Source organism: Dipodomys ordii, unplaced genomic scaffold, assembly GCF_000151885.1.
Source record: "Dipodomys ordii isolate 6190 unplaced genomic scaffold, Dord_2.0 Scaffold176, whole genome shotgun sequence".
NCBI classification, from domain to species: Eukaryota; Metazoa; Chordata; class Mammalia; order Rodentia; family Heteromyidae; genus Dipodomys; species Dipodomys ordii.
In genome coordinates, this window is record NW_012267392.1 from 581824 (window position 1) to 598645 (window position 16822).

The following is a 16822-nucleotide window of genomic DNA, read 5'->3' on the forward strand; positions in this document are numbered from 1 at the left end:
CTGTGCCTGTACTCTTTTGCTCACAGCTAGTGTTCTACCACTTTGAGCCACAGCTCTATTTCTACCTTTTTTGGTGGCTAATTGGAGATAAAAGTCTCAAGACTTTCCTGCCTGGGCTGACTTCAAACCAAGATCCTCAGATCTCAGCCTCCTGAGTAGCTAGGATTACAGGCGTGAGCCACCAGTGCCTGGCAGGAGTATTGATTTTAATGTGTAACTCCATCAGAAATATCTATCTACCACCAAAGGGTGGTACACACTTTTTCACCCCACAGACTTTTCGTTGTTTCTGTGACAGCACCCCATCCCTTTCTCCACCCACAGCCATGGACTCCTTCACCATCCCACCCCAGCTCCCAGTTCCCTCTCCAGTGTTGCTTCCAAGTGGGGCAAGATAATTCTGTTGAGAGTATACAGAGGTTGGAAATTGAGTTGGAACATGGGTTATGATAAGTATGAGGTGATAAATGCTCTATGTACAGCATGACAGGCCTAGAAATGTAGCTCAGTGATAGAACATTTGCCTTGCATGCCCATGACCTGGGTTCAAGTCCCAGCAGCACACACACACACACACACAAAAAGCAAGATGGCAGCCATGCCCATGGCCGGGTGGAAATAGCCCCGTGGTATCAGCCAGTGGGAAGCTGTAAGAGGACAAAGAGCCAGAAGTGAGTATGGCTTTGGGCTCTGCTTTTCTTGACTTAAGTGGCATTGATCAAGCTTTTTAACATCTGTCTCTGAAGCTGCTTCTCTGTTGATCAAATGGAGGCCATGATTTCCACCCAACCTATTCTAGATGGGCATTGCTAAGGTAGGAGAGTTGTGTGTGGAAAAAACCTTTACACAGTGCCGTGCATAGACATATATAAGAATATGTGCAAGCATGTGAATCAACATACACCTCCAATGAGTAGAAACCAGTGGTCTTTGCAGCCATTAACAACCCAAGAAAGGCAGAGAGGAAACAAGCTGGCTTATCCTTCCCAAGACATTGTCCCAAAAAGCTGCTATTTTCAGGTTTCAATGAACGTTATGTTTTCAATAATCAAAGGTAATATGGATAGTCCCTGAATTAATGATGGTTCTACTTAATGATTTTTTGACTTCATAGTGATATGAAAATGGTACCTATTCAATAGAAACCATACCATTTTCTGTGTGCATGCAGGAAACTGTGACCTAGAGAATTACAATTCAAACCCAGCTTGGACAGAATAGTCCAGGAGACTCCATCTCTGAATTCAAGCCCTGGTACCAGCATGCACACAGAAAATGATATGGTTTCTAATGAATAGGTACCATTTTCATATCACTATGAAGTCAAAAAATCATTAAGTAGAACCATCATTAATTCAGGGACTATCTATATTACCTTTGATTATTGAAAACATAACGTTCATTGAAACCTGAAAATAACAGCTGAGTAGCTAGGTTTACAGGAGCAAGACACTGGCACCCTGCCCTAATGTTCTTAGTGTCTAACATGTGACCGAGTTTTTCTGAGTTTCTGCTTGCGAATTCATGGGCAACAGTTTGGCTATCACAGAGAGGTGAGCGTGGAGTCAGACAGTTCTGGAATAAAAATCTGGCACCCTTAGTGCACAGCTGAATGGTTAGACACACTGTTCCATCTCTATGTCTTGGTCATTTCAGCTAGGCAGTTCAGTATTAATGTCTCCTGCCAGGGATGCTCTGTGGATTAAAGGAGGTTAAACTTCAAGCTGGGCACTAGTAGGTCAGACCTGTAATCCTAGCTACTCAGGAGGTTGAGATCTGAGGATCAAGGTTTGAAGCCAACCCAAGCAGGCACAGCTGTGAGACTCTTATCTCCAATGAACCACCAGAAAGCCAGAAGTGGAGGTGTGGCTCAAGTGGTAGAGTACCAGCCAAGTGAGCAAGCCAAGTAAATGCTAGATTCTGAGTTCAAAATCAACAACAAAAACAAAGATGTCATCTCCTGTATGGCCTTAGTAACTATTAGTTAGATGAATGATTGAGCTATTGAGCAACTTCGTGAAAGCAGGTGGGCGGAGGGTTGGGATCTGGAGCAGTTGTGGAGAGACCAGATTGCCGAAAAGACAACACATGGACTGTAAGAGCTCACTAGACTTTGGGTGGTCCAGGTAAGGGGACACCTCTCTCCCTTCACAGCACCTGGAAGCAAATGGATGACCTGGAAGCAGAAGATAACCTGGACCTATCACCAACTTCCTGTTTAGGCAGGATGTGTGTGTGTGTGTGTGTGTGTGTGTGTGTGTGTGTGTTGTGTGATATATCAAAGGAAATGTAAGTCAGCACACAAGAGAGATACATGCACACCTATTGACATTTACACCAACACTATTCATAATGGCCAAACTATGGAACCAGGCTACATGTCCATTAAGTGATGAATGGACAGACAAAAAATGATATAGGGGCTAGGAAGGTGGCTCAGTGGTAGAGCACTTGCCTTGCATGCCTGAGGCCCTGGGTTCAATTCCTCAGCACCACATAAGCAAAAAGAAGAAAGCTGGAAGTGGCACTGTGGCTCAAGTGGTAGAGCTGAAGAGCTGAGGGACAGCACTCAGGCCCAGAGTTCAGGCCCCGCAACCGGACCCCCCTCAAAAATATATATATAATGTATCTATACAATGGAATATTATTCAGCTATCAAGAAGAATGAAATTGTGACAATTACAGGCAAATGAATGGAACTGGAGATCAGCATGTTAAGTGAACTAAGCCAGATGGAGAAAGGTAAACTTCACCTGCTGTCTCTCACATGTTAAACCTAGACCTCAAAAGACAGGAAGACACATGGAAAAGCATGGCTGGGCTACTTAGGGAGGCCAGTGCAAAGGGATGAATATGATACAAGTATTTCACATGCCTGCATCAAAATAAAATGATGAAATAATACTAGAGAAAGAATAGCAGAGAAGGGTGGATTTAAGCAAAGCACATGACATTCATATGTGGAGATATTACAATGAATCCCCTTTGTACAATTCACATATACTAATAAAAGAGGGTTAGAAAGAAGCATCTGTGTCCAATCTCCACATGGGCACAGGGTGGACACAGAAACTGCCACAGGAAGAGTATGATCAGGAACACAGCCTGAAAGGGGAACCTGGCACAGAGTCTCTCTGTGACTCATTTGCTCTGACATTTCTCAGGAAGAAGTCAGACTGGTCATAAAATCCCACTTCCTGAAATCAGTCATGATTGGGGTAGTTTTTCTTCCTCCATGGGAAGCAAAGCATCCTAATATTAGGATATGTATATTTCTATTATTCATCAGTGTGTGTGTGTGTGTGTGTGTGTGTGTGTGTGTGTGTGTGTGTGTGTGTGTGTATGTACTGGGGCTTGAACTCAGGGCTTCAGTGCTATCCCTGAGTTTTTTAAGTTCAAGGCTAGCTCTCTACCACATGAGTCACAGCTCCACTTGGAGATAAGAGTCTCATGATCTTTCCTGCCTGGGCTGGCTTTGAACCTTAGTCCTCAGATCTCAGCTTCATGAGTAGCTGATTCTCCCTATTTAATTGTAAAGGCAAATGTCTGTATACCTGAAGACAGCTAGGATGGCTGGAGATGTACTGAAGTGCCATCTTCCAAGGCTGCCCCATAATAAACCTCCTTTCTCTGACTTTCCTCATGTCTATTTGCCATACCAAGGTGAAGGCCTGGGATATAAATACTTCCAGTTCACCTTGACCCCTGGCTCTGGGTGGGGCTGAGCCCCTCAAGCCCTGCTGAGGAGGACTGTGGGGAGCTCACTTGAGCTACCAGGCTCTTAGTGAACCAGCCATGTAGGCAGGGTGTAGGGCTGCCTCAGCCTGCAAGGGGAACCTTTGTCTTTTGCAAAAGGCTCCATGTGTCTGAATTTGGAGCAAGACCTACCACTCTGCTCAGATTGGTTCTGCCTTTCCAGGGCTCAGAACCAGGCCTGACACAGCCAGAAGCCCGCTGTGCCCAGGGCATTTGCCTTTTGCTCATGTTCCATTGTTAGCACTCTCCATGTGGGACAGGTGTCAGGATCCTGGATGGCCCAACACTGCTTTGTTAATTCTGAGGTAGAGGGATGTGGTATCTGTGTGTGTGTGTGTGTGTGTGTGTGTGTGTGTATGTATGTGTGTGTGTGGTAGTCAATCTCTATCCTCAACTTGATTAGATTGTGAAGTGCCTAGATTTGTAGAGCACTCTTCTGAGAGTGTTTGAGGGTTACCATAGAGGATGAACTAAGGAGAGAGAAGACCACTTAGAAATGGGGGTGGGGCACCAGTCCTTAGGGATCTGGGTAGGTCAGAGGGGAAAATGGAGCAATCTAGAGAGTAAGGCAGGCTCACTGTCTGTTTCCTGGCTCTGTGTTGTGAGCTGTTCTGCTATGTTCCCTATCCCCCACTCTCCCCATGGCCTAGAACTTCTGAAAGCCTGAGCTGAACTAAGACTTTCCTCCTGTAGTTGGTTTTCTCCCGTATAAAGTGAGAAAAGAGAAATACATGCATGCACCAGGCCACTGACCAGGGCCAGCAAAGCCAGACTGGGGACCACTAGAGGGCTCCTATCTGTTTCCATAGCAAGAACAAGGACACAACTCTAAATCATCTGTACACACCAGAGTAATGTGGGCTTGTGTTTTGTGGGCTCTCCCATTCCACGCAGACACCCCGAACCAGTCCAGAGGTCTCCAATTCTGCTTAGAGCATTGGATTCTGTTAGCAAATTTAAAGGATTAAGGATTTTTTTTCTCCCATCCTGGTATCAGGGTTTGAACTCAGGGCCTCTCACTCTTGCTTCATTTGAACTGCACCTTTACTTCTGGCTTATTGGTTAATTAGAGATAAGAGTCTCACAGATATTTTCTGCCTGGGGCTGTGTGTGAACAGTGTCCCTCAGATTTCAGCCTCTTGAGTAGCTAGGATGACAAGCATGCAACACCAGCTAACATGTTTTTGGGTCGTGGGGCTTGAACTCGGGGCCTGGGCTCTGTGCCTAAGCTTCTTTTGCTCGAGGCTAACACCATACCATTCTGAGCCACAGTACCACTTCCAGTTTTCTGGTAGTTAATTGGAGATAAACTTTCCTTCCCAGGCTGGCTTTGAACCACCATCCTCAGGTCTCAGCCTCCTGAATATCTAGGGTTATAGGCATGAGCCACCAGTGCTGGGCCCAGCTAAAGTTATTTTTTTATTTGTTTTATTGTCAAGGTGATGTACAGAGGGGTTACAGTTACATAAGTAGGGTAGTAAGTAATTTCTTGTGGAATTTGTTACTGCCTCCCTCATTTTTCTCCTTCTTTCCCTCCTCAACTCCCCACCCAAGTTGTACAGATCATTTCCAACATAATGTCTTGTGAATATTGCTGTTGTATTGGTTCCCCATTTGTCCTTTGTCTCACCCTTCTGCTGTTCCCTTTCCCTTCCCTAATTCAGATAAACACATATACAATACCAGGGAACCAAAATCAAAAACAGTGACAACAGGGAAAAACCATAGGGGGGAAGAACACACAAAAGAAACAAGAAATCATATAGTACATTAAAAACAATAACAATGAAAAACCTCTTGTATCCATGTCTTAGAGTTTATTTTGCTTAGCATTATCTTATATGGTTATATGTATGTAGCTATTGAGCTGTTCTGCTCATCTGCTAAGATTACCCTAGATATATACTAACTATTACAAATAAGGGAAACCATGGGACCTATGTTTCTTTGGGTCTGGCTTACTTCACTTAATATGATTTTTTCCAAGTCTTTCCATTTCCTTACAAATGAGGTAGTATCATTCTTTCTGATGAAATAATAGAATTATATATATATATATATATATATATATATCACATTTTCTTGATCCATTCATCAACTGAGGGGAATTTGGGTTGGTTCCACTTTGTAGTTATGGTGAATAATGCTGCAATAAACACAGATGTGCTTATAGCTTTAGTATGGCCTTGTTTGTGGTTATTTGGGTAAATGTCCAGAAGTGGGATTGCTGGGTCATAGGGGAGCTCTATGTAGAGTCTTCTGAGGAATCTCCATACTGCTTTCCAAAGTGGTTGAACAAGTTTACACTCCCACCAACAGTGCAGTAGGATTCCCTTTTGGCCACATCTTCTCTAGCATCAGTTGTTATTAGATTTCTTGGTTATAGCCATTCTAACTGGGGTGAGGTAGATTCTCAATGTTGTTTTGATTTGCATTTCTTTTATGGCCAGATAAGTTGAGAATTTCGTCATGTGTCTATTGGCCATTCTTATTTCCTCTTAAAGTCTCTCTTTAAGTCTCTAACCCACTTATTTATTGGGCTGTTGTTTCTTTGAGGATTTGTTTTGGGGGGATTTAATTTTTGAGTTCTAAGATTATTTTAGATATGAGGTCCTTGTCTGTTGTGTGGCTAGTGAAAATCTCCCAATCCCTGGGCTTTCTATTGATTTTGCTAGCTATATCCTTTGCCATGCAGAAGCTCTGCAGTTTAATGCGATCCCATTTGTCAACCTTTCTTTGATTTGTTGTGTTTCTGGATTTTTATTATGAAAATTTTGGCCTTGAACTGATGCAAAACTTTGACAAAATAGCAGGGTATAAAAGTAACCATCAAAAACCAATGGCTTTTCTGTACACCAATAACAAGAAGAGCACAGCTGAAATCAGGAAAGCAACTCCTTTTGTAACAGCCCCTACAAAAATAAAATACCTAGGAATTAACTTAACCAAAGAAGTGAAGGTCCTCTATGATGAAAACTTTAAAAACCTGAAAAAGGAAATTAAAGCAGAACTAAAGAAGTGGAAATACCTCTCACAATCCTGGGTTAGGAGTATTAACATTGTGAAAATGGCAATACTGCCAAAGGCTATCTACAAATTCAGTGCAACACCCATGAATATCTCAACCTCATTCTTCAATGAAATAGAAGAAGCAATCCAAAAATTCATATGGAACAATAAAAGACCCAGAATAGTGAAAAAATAGCAGAAAGAACAGTGCTAGAGAAATATCAATACCAAACTTCAAACTCTATTACAAAGCCATAGTAATAAAAACAGCTTGGTTCTGGCAGAAGAACAGGTCTGAGACCAATGGAGTAGAACTGAAGACCCAGAAATGAACCCGCAGACCTATAGCCAACTAATCTTTGATAAGGGAGCCAAAAAAATAGGGTGGAAGAAAGACAGCCTCTTCAGTAAATGGTGCTTGCAAAATTGGTTAATTACTTGTAGAAAAATAAAGGTAGATCCTTATGTATTACCTTGCACCAGAATCAACTCCAAATGGATCAAAGATCTCAAAGTAAAAGCAGACACCCTGAAAACATTACAGGAAGGAATAGGAGAAACTCTAGGCTCCTTGGCACCAGCTAAAGGGTTTTGTTTTTTTTTTTGCAGGTGGTAAAGACAGAGCTCAGAAATACACATAAGAACACATTTATAACCACCAAGCCTGAGGTCCTTCTCGTTTCCCACCCTGTTTGTATGACCCATTGGAGCCAAGGTCTTTGGTTCATCAATGGCAGGGCTAATCATAATGGGTCAAAGGTCACTTTCCCACCTCATCAGCTTAGGGAATCTGAGCAGAGAGAAGCATGCTACAGAGGCAGAGGCAGCCACAACCCAATGGCCATCCAGTCACAATGGTGACAAAGAGGAACGCGCCCCACCTCACCCCCCAGTCTGCTTCTAGGAGCTCAGGCTGCTTACAAAAGCACCCACTGCATTGTGGGTAACAGAAGCAATAGAAGAATGGCCCGAAGGGGGTGCTGGTGCTGCCAACCGTCAGCTGATGACGTCTGGCCCTCAGTCTTCACCTCTGTTAGGAATTTTTTCCTGATGGCTGGCCACTGTGGGGGGGGGGTACAGAGGCTTCACTTTTAGCCCCAACATAGGGCAGCCCTGAAAGCCTATCCCAAGTTGAGAGCTAAGTGGAGAGATGCCCCTGTGAGTCATCTCCTTGTTCCTCCTCCATTGCCAGCCTCCTGCCTGCCTGAGTCCCACAGGGGCCAGGCACAGCTGGGAGAGAGGGCTCTCCAAGGCTGGCCTGCTACCACTCCACGTGCGTTTGTACCAGCAGGGAAGGTGCACATTTGTGTCAAGGCATCTGGAGAGGAAAGCAGTTAGTTATTTCTACAGAACAGGATGGGGGTTTGGAACTATTTCGGCTTTGCACACTCCTGTGCTGCTGCATTTCCTTCCGTGAACATGTAACACATGTAGGCATGCCAGGCCCTAACTGTGGACTTCCTGTGCCCAGAGTCACCACTGTGCTACATCGTTTAAAAAAAAAAAAAGCAAAACAAAACAAAAACCAAACCAGGCACTGGTGGCTCATACCTGTATAACTAGCAACTCAGAAGGCTGAGATCTGAGGATCAGTTCAAAGCCAGATTGGGCAGGAAAATCTGAGATTTTTATCTCCAATTAACCACTAACAAGCCAGAAGTAGAGCTGTGGCTTAACTGGTAGAGCATTAGCTTTGAGCATAAAAGGTCAGGGACAGTGTCCAGGCCCTGAGTTCAATCCTCAGGACCAGTATAAAACAACAATTCTGAGCCAGACGCTGGTGGCTTATGCCTGTAATCCTAGCTAGTTAAGAGGCTGAGATCTGAGGATAAAGGTTCAAGGCCAGCTTGGGGAAACAAATTCATGAGACTTCTATCTCCAATTAACCAGCAAAAAGCTGCAAGTAAATGTGTGTGGCTCAAGTGGTAGAGGGTCTCTGTTGAATGAAAAAGCCAAGAGAAAGCAGAAGGCCCTAAGTTAATTAAGGCCCTAGTACTAGAACACGAACACACACACACACACACACACACACACACACACACTCCCCAAGGCCCCAGTTCACAGTCAGAGATTAACAACAGGAACCTATTTGTGTGGAAGGGAATTTGTACTTATGCAGGGTTTACAGCACGCCTGTGAGCTCTGCTCACTCAGGAAGTTTCTATCCATGGATGGGTCCAGGATCCATCCCTGACCTGCCTTTCTCTAATGACCACAGACATCCAGGTCCTGCATTCATCTTCACTTTTTCCTGGGGCTACCAGGATGCTGTCTCCTCCCACCAAGGTAGGAGGAACAAGTTTCTATGGCAACTGGCTTGAGAACTGTCTCCCAGCAGCTAAACTTGAGAGAAGCCAGCTAGTACCGATGTCCCGGTCATACTGTGGGCAGTTTGAGGGGTGCATACAGACTCTGGAATGGGATCTGATGTCTGTAACCAAGGGTGTATTTGATGTCTCTAGAGGTAGAGCTGCAGGTGGCTCTGTCCTCTGGGAAGTCAATGACCTTCCTGACCCTCTGCTTTCTTATCTGGCCACCAGGGGGAGCCTCTCCCCAACAGCTGTGCCAGGACTCCCAGGTCCCTCCCAGATGGAAGGGAACAGAAATCACAGCCGGAAGCTGGTTGGCTAAGAAAAGCTGCTGACTCAGCCTTGTTTGGCCCAGGAGCTGGCACTGTGTAAGTGTGGGCTTCCGCTGGGTTCCCCATGGGCAGCGGGCCTAGCACTGTATCTGTCTAGACACTTGCTGAGGGCTCTGCCTGGCCTCCTCCTGGACACAGATTCTTTACTGCTCCAGGACCTCAGAAGGTGCCTGCATTTGGACTTGGGGCCTTTACTAAAGTGACTGAATTCAACGAGGTCATCTGGTAAGCTCTAATCCAATAGGACTGGTCTTCTTAGAAGAAGAGCTCAGGCCTGGTGCTGGTAGGTCACACCTGTAATCCACTCAGGAGCTACCTGTAAGCTACTCAGGAGGCTGAGATCTGAGGATCATGGTTCAAAGCCAGCCCAAGCAGGGCAGTGTATGAGACTCTTATCTCCAATTAAAAATCCCCCCAAAACCCACAAGTAGAGCTGTGGCTCAAGTGGCAGAGTGCCAGCCTTGAGTGAAAAAGCTAAGAGACAGTGCCCAGGCCTTGAGTTTAAGCCCATTACTGGCACACATACACACAAAAAGAGTACAGCATTTAAGAAAATGAAAAGCCTAGCCACAGACCTGGAGAGAATGTTGGCACTTTTCAGATATGGTAAAACCCAGAAGATATAAAGAACTCTTCAACTTGAATAATAAAACACATAGTCCAATTTACAAATAGGCAAAAAGGGGCTGGGAGGTGGCTCAGTGGTAGAGCACTTGCCTTGCATGCCTGAGGCCCTGGGTTTGATTCCTCAGTACCACATAAGCAGAAAGGGAAAAAAAAGCTGGAAGTGGCACTGTGGCTCAAGTGGTAGAGCGCTAGCCTTGAGCTGAAGAGCTGAGGGACAGCGCCCAGCCCAGAATTCAGGCCCCACGACCGAACCAAAAACAAAAAACAAAAAAACCCCAAATAGGCAAAAAGGGTTTTTTGTTTTGTCGTGGGGCCTGAACTCTGGGCCTGGGCGCTGTCCCTCAGCTCTTCAGCTGTAGACTAGCTATCTACCACTTGAGCCTCAGCCCCACTTCTGGCTTTTTCTGCTTATGTGGTGCTGAAGAATCGAACCTAGGGCCTCATGCATGCAAAGCAAGCACTCTACCACTGAGCCACCTTCCCAGCCCTTCGCAAAAAGTTTTTGAATAAGCATGCTGTTCAAGGAGACACACACACACACACACACACACACACACAAATCTAATTAATAAACAGAAAAAGGTACCCAACATCATTCATTGCTCATCAACTCCCAGTATCATGGCACTTTACATCGCCACACTATGGTGCAAGATACACTTGTAAGTGTTGACATGGTTGTAGAGAAACTGGGATCTTCATATATTGTTGGTGGGGATGAAGACTGGTACAGAGACTGTTTCTTAAAAGTTAAACAACTATATGGAATAACCCAGAGAGAATGAACCAAAGCATGTATTTATACAAATCAAGCCTGTAATTCTGTCAGCTTGCGATGTAGAGATTAGAGGATCACGGTTCAAGGCTGTCCTGGACATGAAAGTTCACAGAAGTTGAGAGACAACATCATAACCCATGGCTGCATGCAGTGGTTCATACCTGTCCTCTCCAGAGATTCAAGGAAGAATAAGTAGAAAGATCAAAGCTCAGGCTGGCCCCAGGCATGAAGCAAAACCTTTCCTTGAAAATAATGCTAGCCTGACACTGATGACTCACACCTGTAATCCTAGCTACTCAGGAAGCTGAGATCTGAGGATTGCAATCCAAAGACATTCTGGACAGGAAATTCTGTGAGACCCATATCCAATTAACTACCAAAAAGCTACAAGTAGAGCCATGGCTCAAGTGATGGAGCACTAGCCTTGGGGGAAAAAACTAAAGGACAGTACCCAGGCCCTGAATTCAAGTCCCAGGACATCACACACACACACACACACACACACACACACACACACACAGAGCAGGTTGTTAAGGACAGAACTCTGATCAGCAGACTGGAGATTCACTACAGACAGGGAGGAAGGAAACTTAGGGGGGCTATAGCTATAGAGATGTTCCATAATTCTGAAAATAAGCTGACATCCTTGAATCATGCATGTATGATGGGTATCATTTATCACTTACACATCAATTAGGCTGTGGAAATACATAAATACAGAATGTGACCATACAATTCCTCTGGCTTGGAGCTAGAATATTCCCCTGAGGCCAGAGCTTGGTTCTCGGCTGCTGACTGGGAAACCTACTCCATTGTTGTTGTTGTTCGAGCTAGTACTGGGGCTTGAATGCAAGGTCAGGGTCAATTTCAGGGACAGCCATCAGTCTTGGGGAGAGGACCCAGCAGTCCGGAAGTCTGAGGAGTGGTGAGTAGAGACCCAAGCAGGTCTAGACTGACAGGGAAGTTCAGTGGAAGCTGGGAGCTGGCCGGTGATGGGAATGGCATGCCCTATGCTGGTCAAGAGCAGAGCACAAGCCTTACCACAAAGCCACACTGGCTGGCTCTGGCTTTCTGCTACAAGGAAAATGCTGGCAGCATCTGCACTTGGCAAGATATAAGGCCCCAGTAGCTCATACAAACTCACCCCCACAAACCTTTCATTTGCCCCCAAATCCCTGAAAATATCAGTTTAAACAAAGCCAAGCCAGGTGCCAGTGGTTCACACCTGTATTCTAGCTACTAAGGAAACTGAGATCTGAGGATTGAGGTTCAAAGCCACTCGGGGCAGGAAAATCCATGAGTCTCTTATCTTCAATTATCCACCAAACATTGGAAATGGATGTGTGGCTCAAGTGGTAGAGTGAAAAAGCTGAGCCGAGAGCAATAGGCCCCAAGTTCAAGTCCCAGTGCCAGCACATAAACACAAAAACAAACAACGAACACTAAGGTTAAGTGCCCTAATCATCCTCAGCTGAGAAAACAAGACACCGAGCGAGCAAGAGCTAGAAAGCAAGTGAGTGAGAGAGTTAAAGACCACAGGTGAGGAAGAGGAGTCATATCTCCCTGCCCTGGAGATTCCTTTCTTCTGAAGCCTTCCAGGGACAATCTAAAGCTGCCTAAGCATTTGCAAACCAAACACTTCTCACAAATCAATGCAACCTGAAAGAATGAGGTGCTACACAAGGCACAATTTGAATGACCCTCAAAAACCTAAGTTGAAAAAGCCAGGCCAGGCACCAGTGGCTCACGCCTAGAACCCTAGTTACTCAAGAGGCTGAGATCTGAGGATTGCAGTTCTTGGACAGAAAACTCAGTGAGACTCTTGTCTCTAATTAATCAGCAAAAAGCCATTAGTGGAGCTGTGGTTCAAACTCTCAGTGTAGTAACCTTGAGTGAAAAAGCCAGGGGACAGTGCTCAGGCCCTGAGTTCAAGTTCCAGTATTAACATATAGATACACACAGACACCAGACACACAGACACAGACACACACACACACACACACACACACAGACACACACACACCAGGGTTCCAACCTAGCAAAGATGGGCATTGAGGTCCAAGTTCTGAGATCCTGACCAGGACTTAGAAAATACACAGATACCTGAAATGCACTCGACTGTCCAAGCCTGAGTCTCCCTTACTAATTCTAATATGGAGTGGGTTTTGGGGACCATGGATAGCATCTCCTCAGCCAGAGGGTAGAATCCCAGTCTTTACCAGCCCTGGGGCTCAGAGTCAGGTGCCAGGCAACCTTGTTACATGGCAAACTCAACCAGCTCCTTCCTGCCTGGGCTTGGGCCAGCATCTGCACATCATAGCGCGTGGGCCCTACATGACCCCAGAACCTTCTTGTGACGGGGACAGCCGGTGTCTCCAGTCTTCACCCCCTGACCCCTCACAAAGACTGTCACACTGTTCTAGATCATTCCGCCAGCAGTCTTCAAAGTCCATGGTCCTTACAGAGCGCAACTGTCTCCACAGCCCCCAGCCAGGGAACCTGAAATCCTGGACACCCTCAGCCACACTGAAGCCTATTTTTCTGGCAAAGGCAGAACCGCTGCCTTGGGTCAGGGCCCAGTGCTGGGCCGCCAGCCAGGGCCCGGGAGCGGAAGGAGGGCAGATCCCCAATCATGGGTGACAATGGCTATTTTCAGCTCCCACCATCCTGGTGGGATCCAGGCACTGAGTGGTCTCCTCCACCCCACCCCTCCCACACATAAGACAATTAAAATGCTTACTGAAATATCTGGCTGCAAAGGTTTTCCTCTTGCTGGAAGCTGTGGCTGACATCCTGGAGCTGGCAATCTGTGTGGATTTCTTCTGGATCCTTTTTTTTTGCCCCCTATAAAGAAGCAACCGCATCCTCAGGCAGACACGCTAATTCCTGGTCTCCAGTAACGGGAGACGAGCATCTATAGAAAAGAAATATATTTAGAATGCCCTTTATCTGCTGTTTGCTTGGATTTCAAACAGGAAGGCTGCTAAGGAGCAAGTCCCTGGGGGAGAGTGAGCCCAGGGACCTTGGGGTGGCCTGGGGGGAAGTCACAAGGCCAATGGGTATCGGTTCCTCAAATTGATAAAATGGGAACAGCAATGGCAGCCACCTCTGAGAGGGACCAGGTGACCAGGAGTCAGCAGGAGGATGGAGGAAAGAAGGAGGGATGGAAGGGAGGAAGGAAGGAGAGAAGGAAAGAAGGAAAGAATGAGGGATGGATGGAAGGAAGGAAAGAAGGAAGGAAGGAAGGAAGGAAGGAAGGAAGGAAGGAAGGAAGGAAGGAAGGAAGGAAGGGTTTTGTAAACAGTAAAGTCCTGGGCACAGATCAGCTACTAGATTTGATTTATTCTTGTACCAGCTTCTTGCTTTCACTTGTTTTTTTTTCCCCTCAAGACTGGGACTGATATTCTGCCGCTTGAGCCACAGCTCCACTTCTGGGTTTTTGGTGGTTTTAGGGATAAGACTCTCAGATTTGCTGTTCAGCCTGGCTTTGAACCATGATCCTGCATAGCTGGGATGACAGATGTGAGTCACCAGTGCCTGGCATTGATTTGAGTTTTCCAATGATTTGGATTTAAGGGGCTCTGTGTTGCTAAGTAGTCTGGACAGCAGGTGCAGACCACACTGCTTTGTAGGGTGATGTCCTGCATGCGCTGGTGCCTTGTGGGGAGTGTGTAGTACCGTGGCTCTGAGAAAAGTGAGGACTCGGTCCCCACACAGGTGTGGGGGAGCAAGGCCAGGAAAGGCCAGTCTTAGACCCCACCCAGCCCCAGAATGCTGGCTGCAGGGGCCCGGCTGCCCAATTCCACTTTCCAAAGCACCATTTAAACTTGTGGAAGACAGAGAGAAATCTGTCATGAGCTATCCAAGTGACATCTTGATATCTACCACCATCAGCAATGGTCCTGAGGTGTGTGTGTGTGTGTGTGTGTGTGTGTGTGTGTGTCAGGTGGCAGGCACAATGTCACCTGCTTAAACACTTTCTGTGTTTCCATAGGCAGAGGACCTGCCTCTTTTTCTCTCCTTCCTCCTCCCTCTCTCCTCCTTCCTTCCTTCCTTCCTTTCTCCTTTCCTCCTCTCCTCCCTTCTTTCCCTCCCTTCCTCCTTCCTTCTTTCCTTCCTCCCTTCCTTTGTCCCTTCTTCCTTCCCTCCCTTTCTTCCTTCCTTCCCTCCCTCCCTCCTTCCTTCCTTTCTTCTTTTCCTCCCTCTCTCTTTCGTCCTTCTTTTCATTCAACGAAACATGTCAGTTTATGAGTACAATGCATCATTAATGTCACCCCTTTCACCATTCTCCTTCACTCTTTGTTTTTTAAGTTTTAAGTAGTTGTACATAGAGGTTTTGAAACCAGTATAACCTTTTTTTTTGTTCCAGTCCTGGGGCTAGAACTCAGTCTGGCTGCTGTCCCTGAGCTGTTTTACTCAAGGCTGGAGCTCTACCAGCCACAGCTCCACCTCTGGTTTGTTTATTGGTTGGTTGGTGGGTATTGGACTTTTCTACTTGAGCTGGCTTTGAACCTTGATACTCAGATCTAGACCTCCTGAGTGACTAGGATTATAGGTGTGAGCCATTAACATCAGAGACTATATATCCCATATATGTATATATATGGAAATACAAAATTTAACAAAACACGTAGGAGATGACTATAGACAATCAAGCATTAGCAAATTAATCTCAGTAATAGATGAAAACATATCTCTTTCTCAAGCCCTTGATTTGGGTCAGTAACCAGCCCATCCTTGAGCCACCGTAAGCCACATGAGCAGGCTGGCTAAGCCTAGTGTCATGGCAAGCGCTGGGCAGGGCTAGATTCTCACAAGACATATAGGTGGTGTAGGAAAGAGGTAGGGGCTGGATTAGATGCTGAGGTGCTGAGACCAGGGTGGAGTGGCAGGGAGATGGATTCCATAACTACTGTGCAATCCGGAGAGGGAGAGAAACAAGAAAAATGCCTTCTAACTACTAACCCCCATCCTTTCCAAAATCCACCTTTTAGCTGGGTGATGGTGGCTCATACCTGTACTCTTAGCTACTCAGGAGGCTGAGATCTGAGGATCAAGGTTCCAAGCCAGCCCAGGCAGGAAAGTCCATGGGACTCTTCAATAAACCACCAAAGAAGCCAGAAGTGGAGCTGTGGCTCAAGTGGTAGAGTGCTGGCCTTGAGCACAAAAGCTCAGGGACAGCGCCCACACCCTGAGTTCAAGCCCTAGGACTGGCACAAAAACCAACCAACCAACCAGCAAAACCCAACCCAAACCAACCACAAAGCCACCTTTGCTTCGGGGCAGGCTCAGAAGCAGGATGTACTGAGCTTTCACCCAGTAACTGGGTGCCCAGTTTGGCTCAGCTGGGGGGATGGTGGTGCTGGGGTGCTGGTGTGTGTGTGTGGGGGGGGAGATGTCCAGTCCCAGAGGAGAGCTGGACAGACCTAGGCCTGTCTGGAGATGACTCAGCCCGAAGCAGCCCAGCTGGCACTGGCCATCAGCCCGCCTGGACTCACACCCCTGCACCCCACATCACCCCACTGCAGACGTTAACCACCACTCCCACTTATTGGAAAGGGGTGATTATCCCAGGGGAATTGCAAGGCACCCCAAGTCACACAGCATCACGTGACTGAGGGGAGGTGGGGATTTGAACTCCTATCTTCCAAGCATGGACGCACAGCCCTGTTTTGTTCTGTTGTGCTTTTAGCCACTTGCACACCCTCTGACCCTTCTGCTCGTGCCCCCCTGCTTCAGGGGTCCTGGGGGGGAGGGAAGCTAGCCCCCCCCCTCCGTGTTGCGTTGCTTGGCCCAGGCCTGCTCACCTGGGGGGGGGTGGCAGGTGTCTCCCCCGCTGTCGGCTCCTCCCTTCTTCCTTCCCCGGGGCCTGGAGGCCGCGCTGCCCCTCACCCCGCGAGGTGGCCTTGGCTCTGCCCGGGGTCCCCCAGTGGCCGTTTGGCGGGCAGCGCCCGGGGCCCGACGCCGGCGGAGCATGGTGCTGCTCCTCCCGGACGCCGCTGCGCGGATGG

General features: G+C 46.8%; 1 protein-coding gene across 1 annotated transcript in view; it reads right to left on the reverse strand.

The window, feature by feature from the left end:
* LOC105998886 (rho GTPase-activating protein 22-like) overlaps window positions 1-13765 on the reverse strand; it is a 121018-nt gene extending 107253 nt beyond the window's left edge. Inside the window, exon 1 of the mRNA XM_013033720.1 lies at window positions 13552-13765. Coding sequence (XP_012889174.1) covers window positions 13552-13675 — 124 coding nt within the window. The 5' untranslated portion in view covers window positions 13676-13765. The remainder of the gene's footprint in view (window positions 1-13551) is intronic.
* Window positions 13766-16822: the final 3057 nt, after the last annotated feature.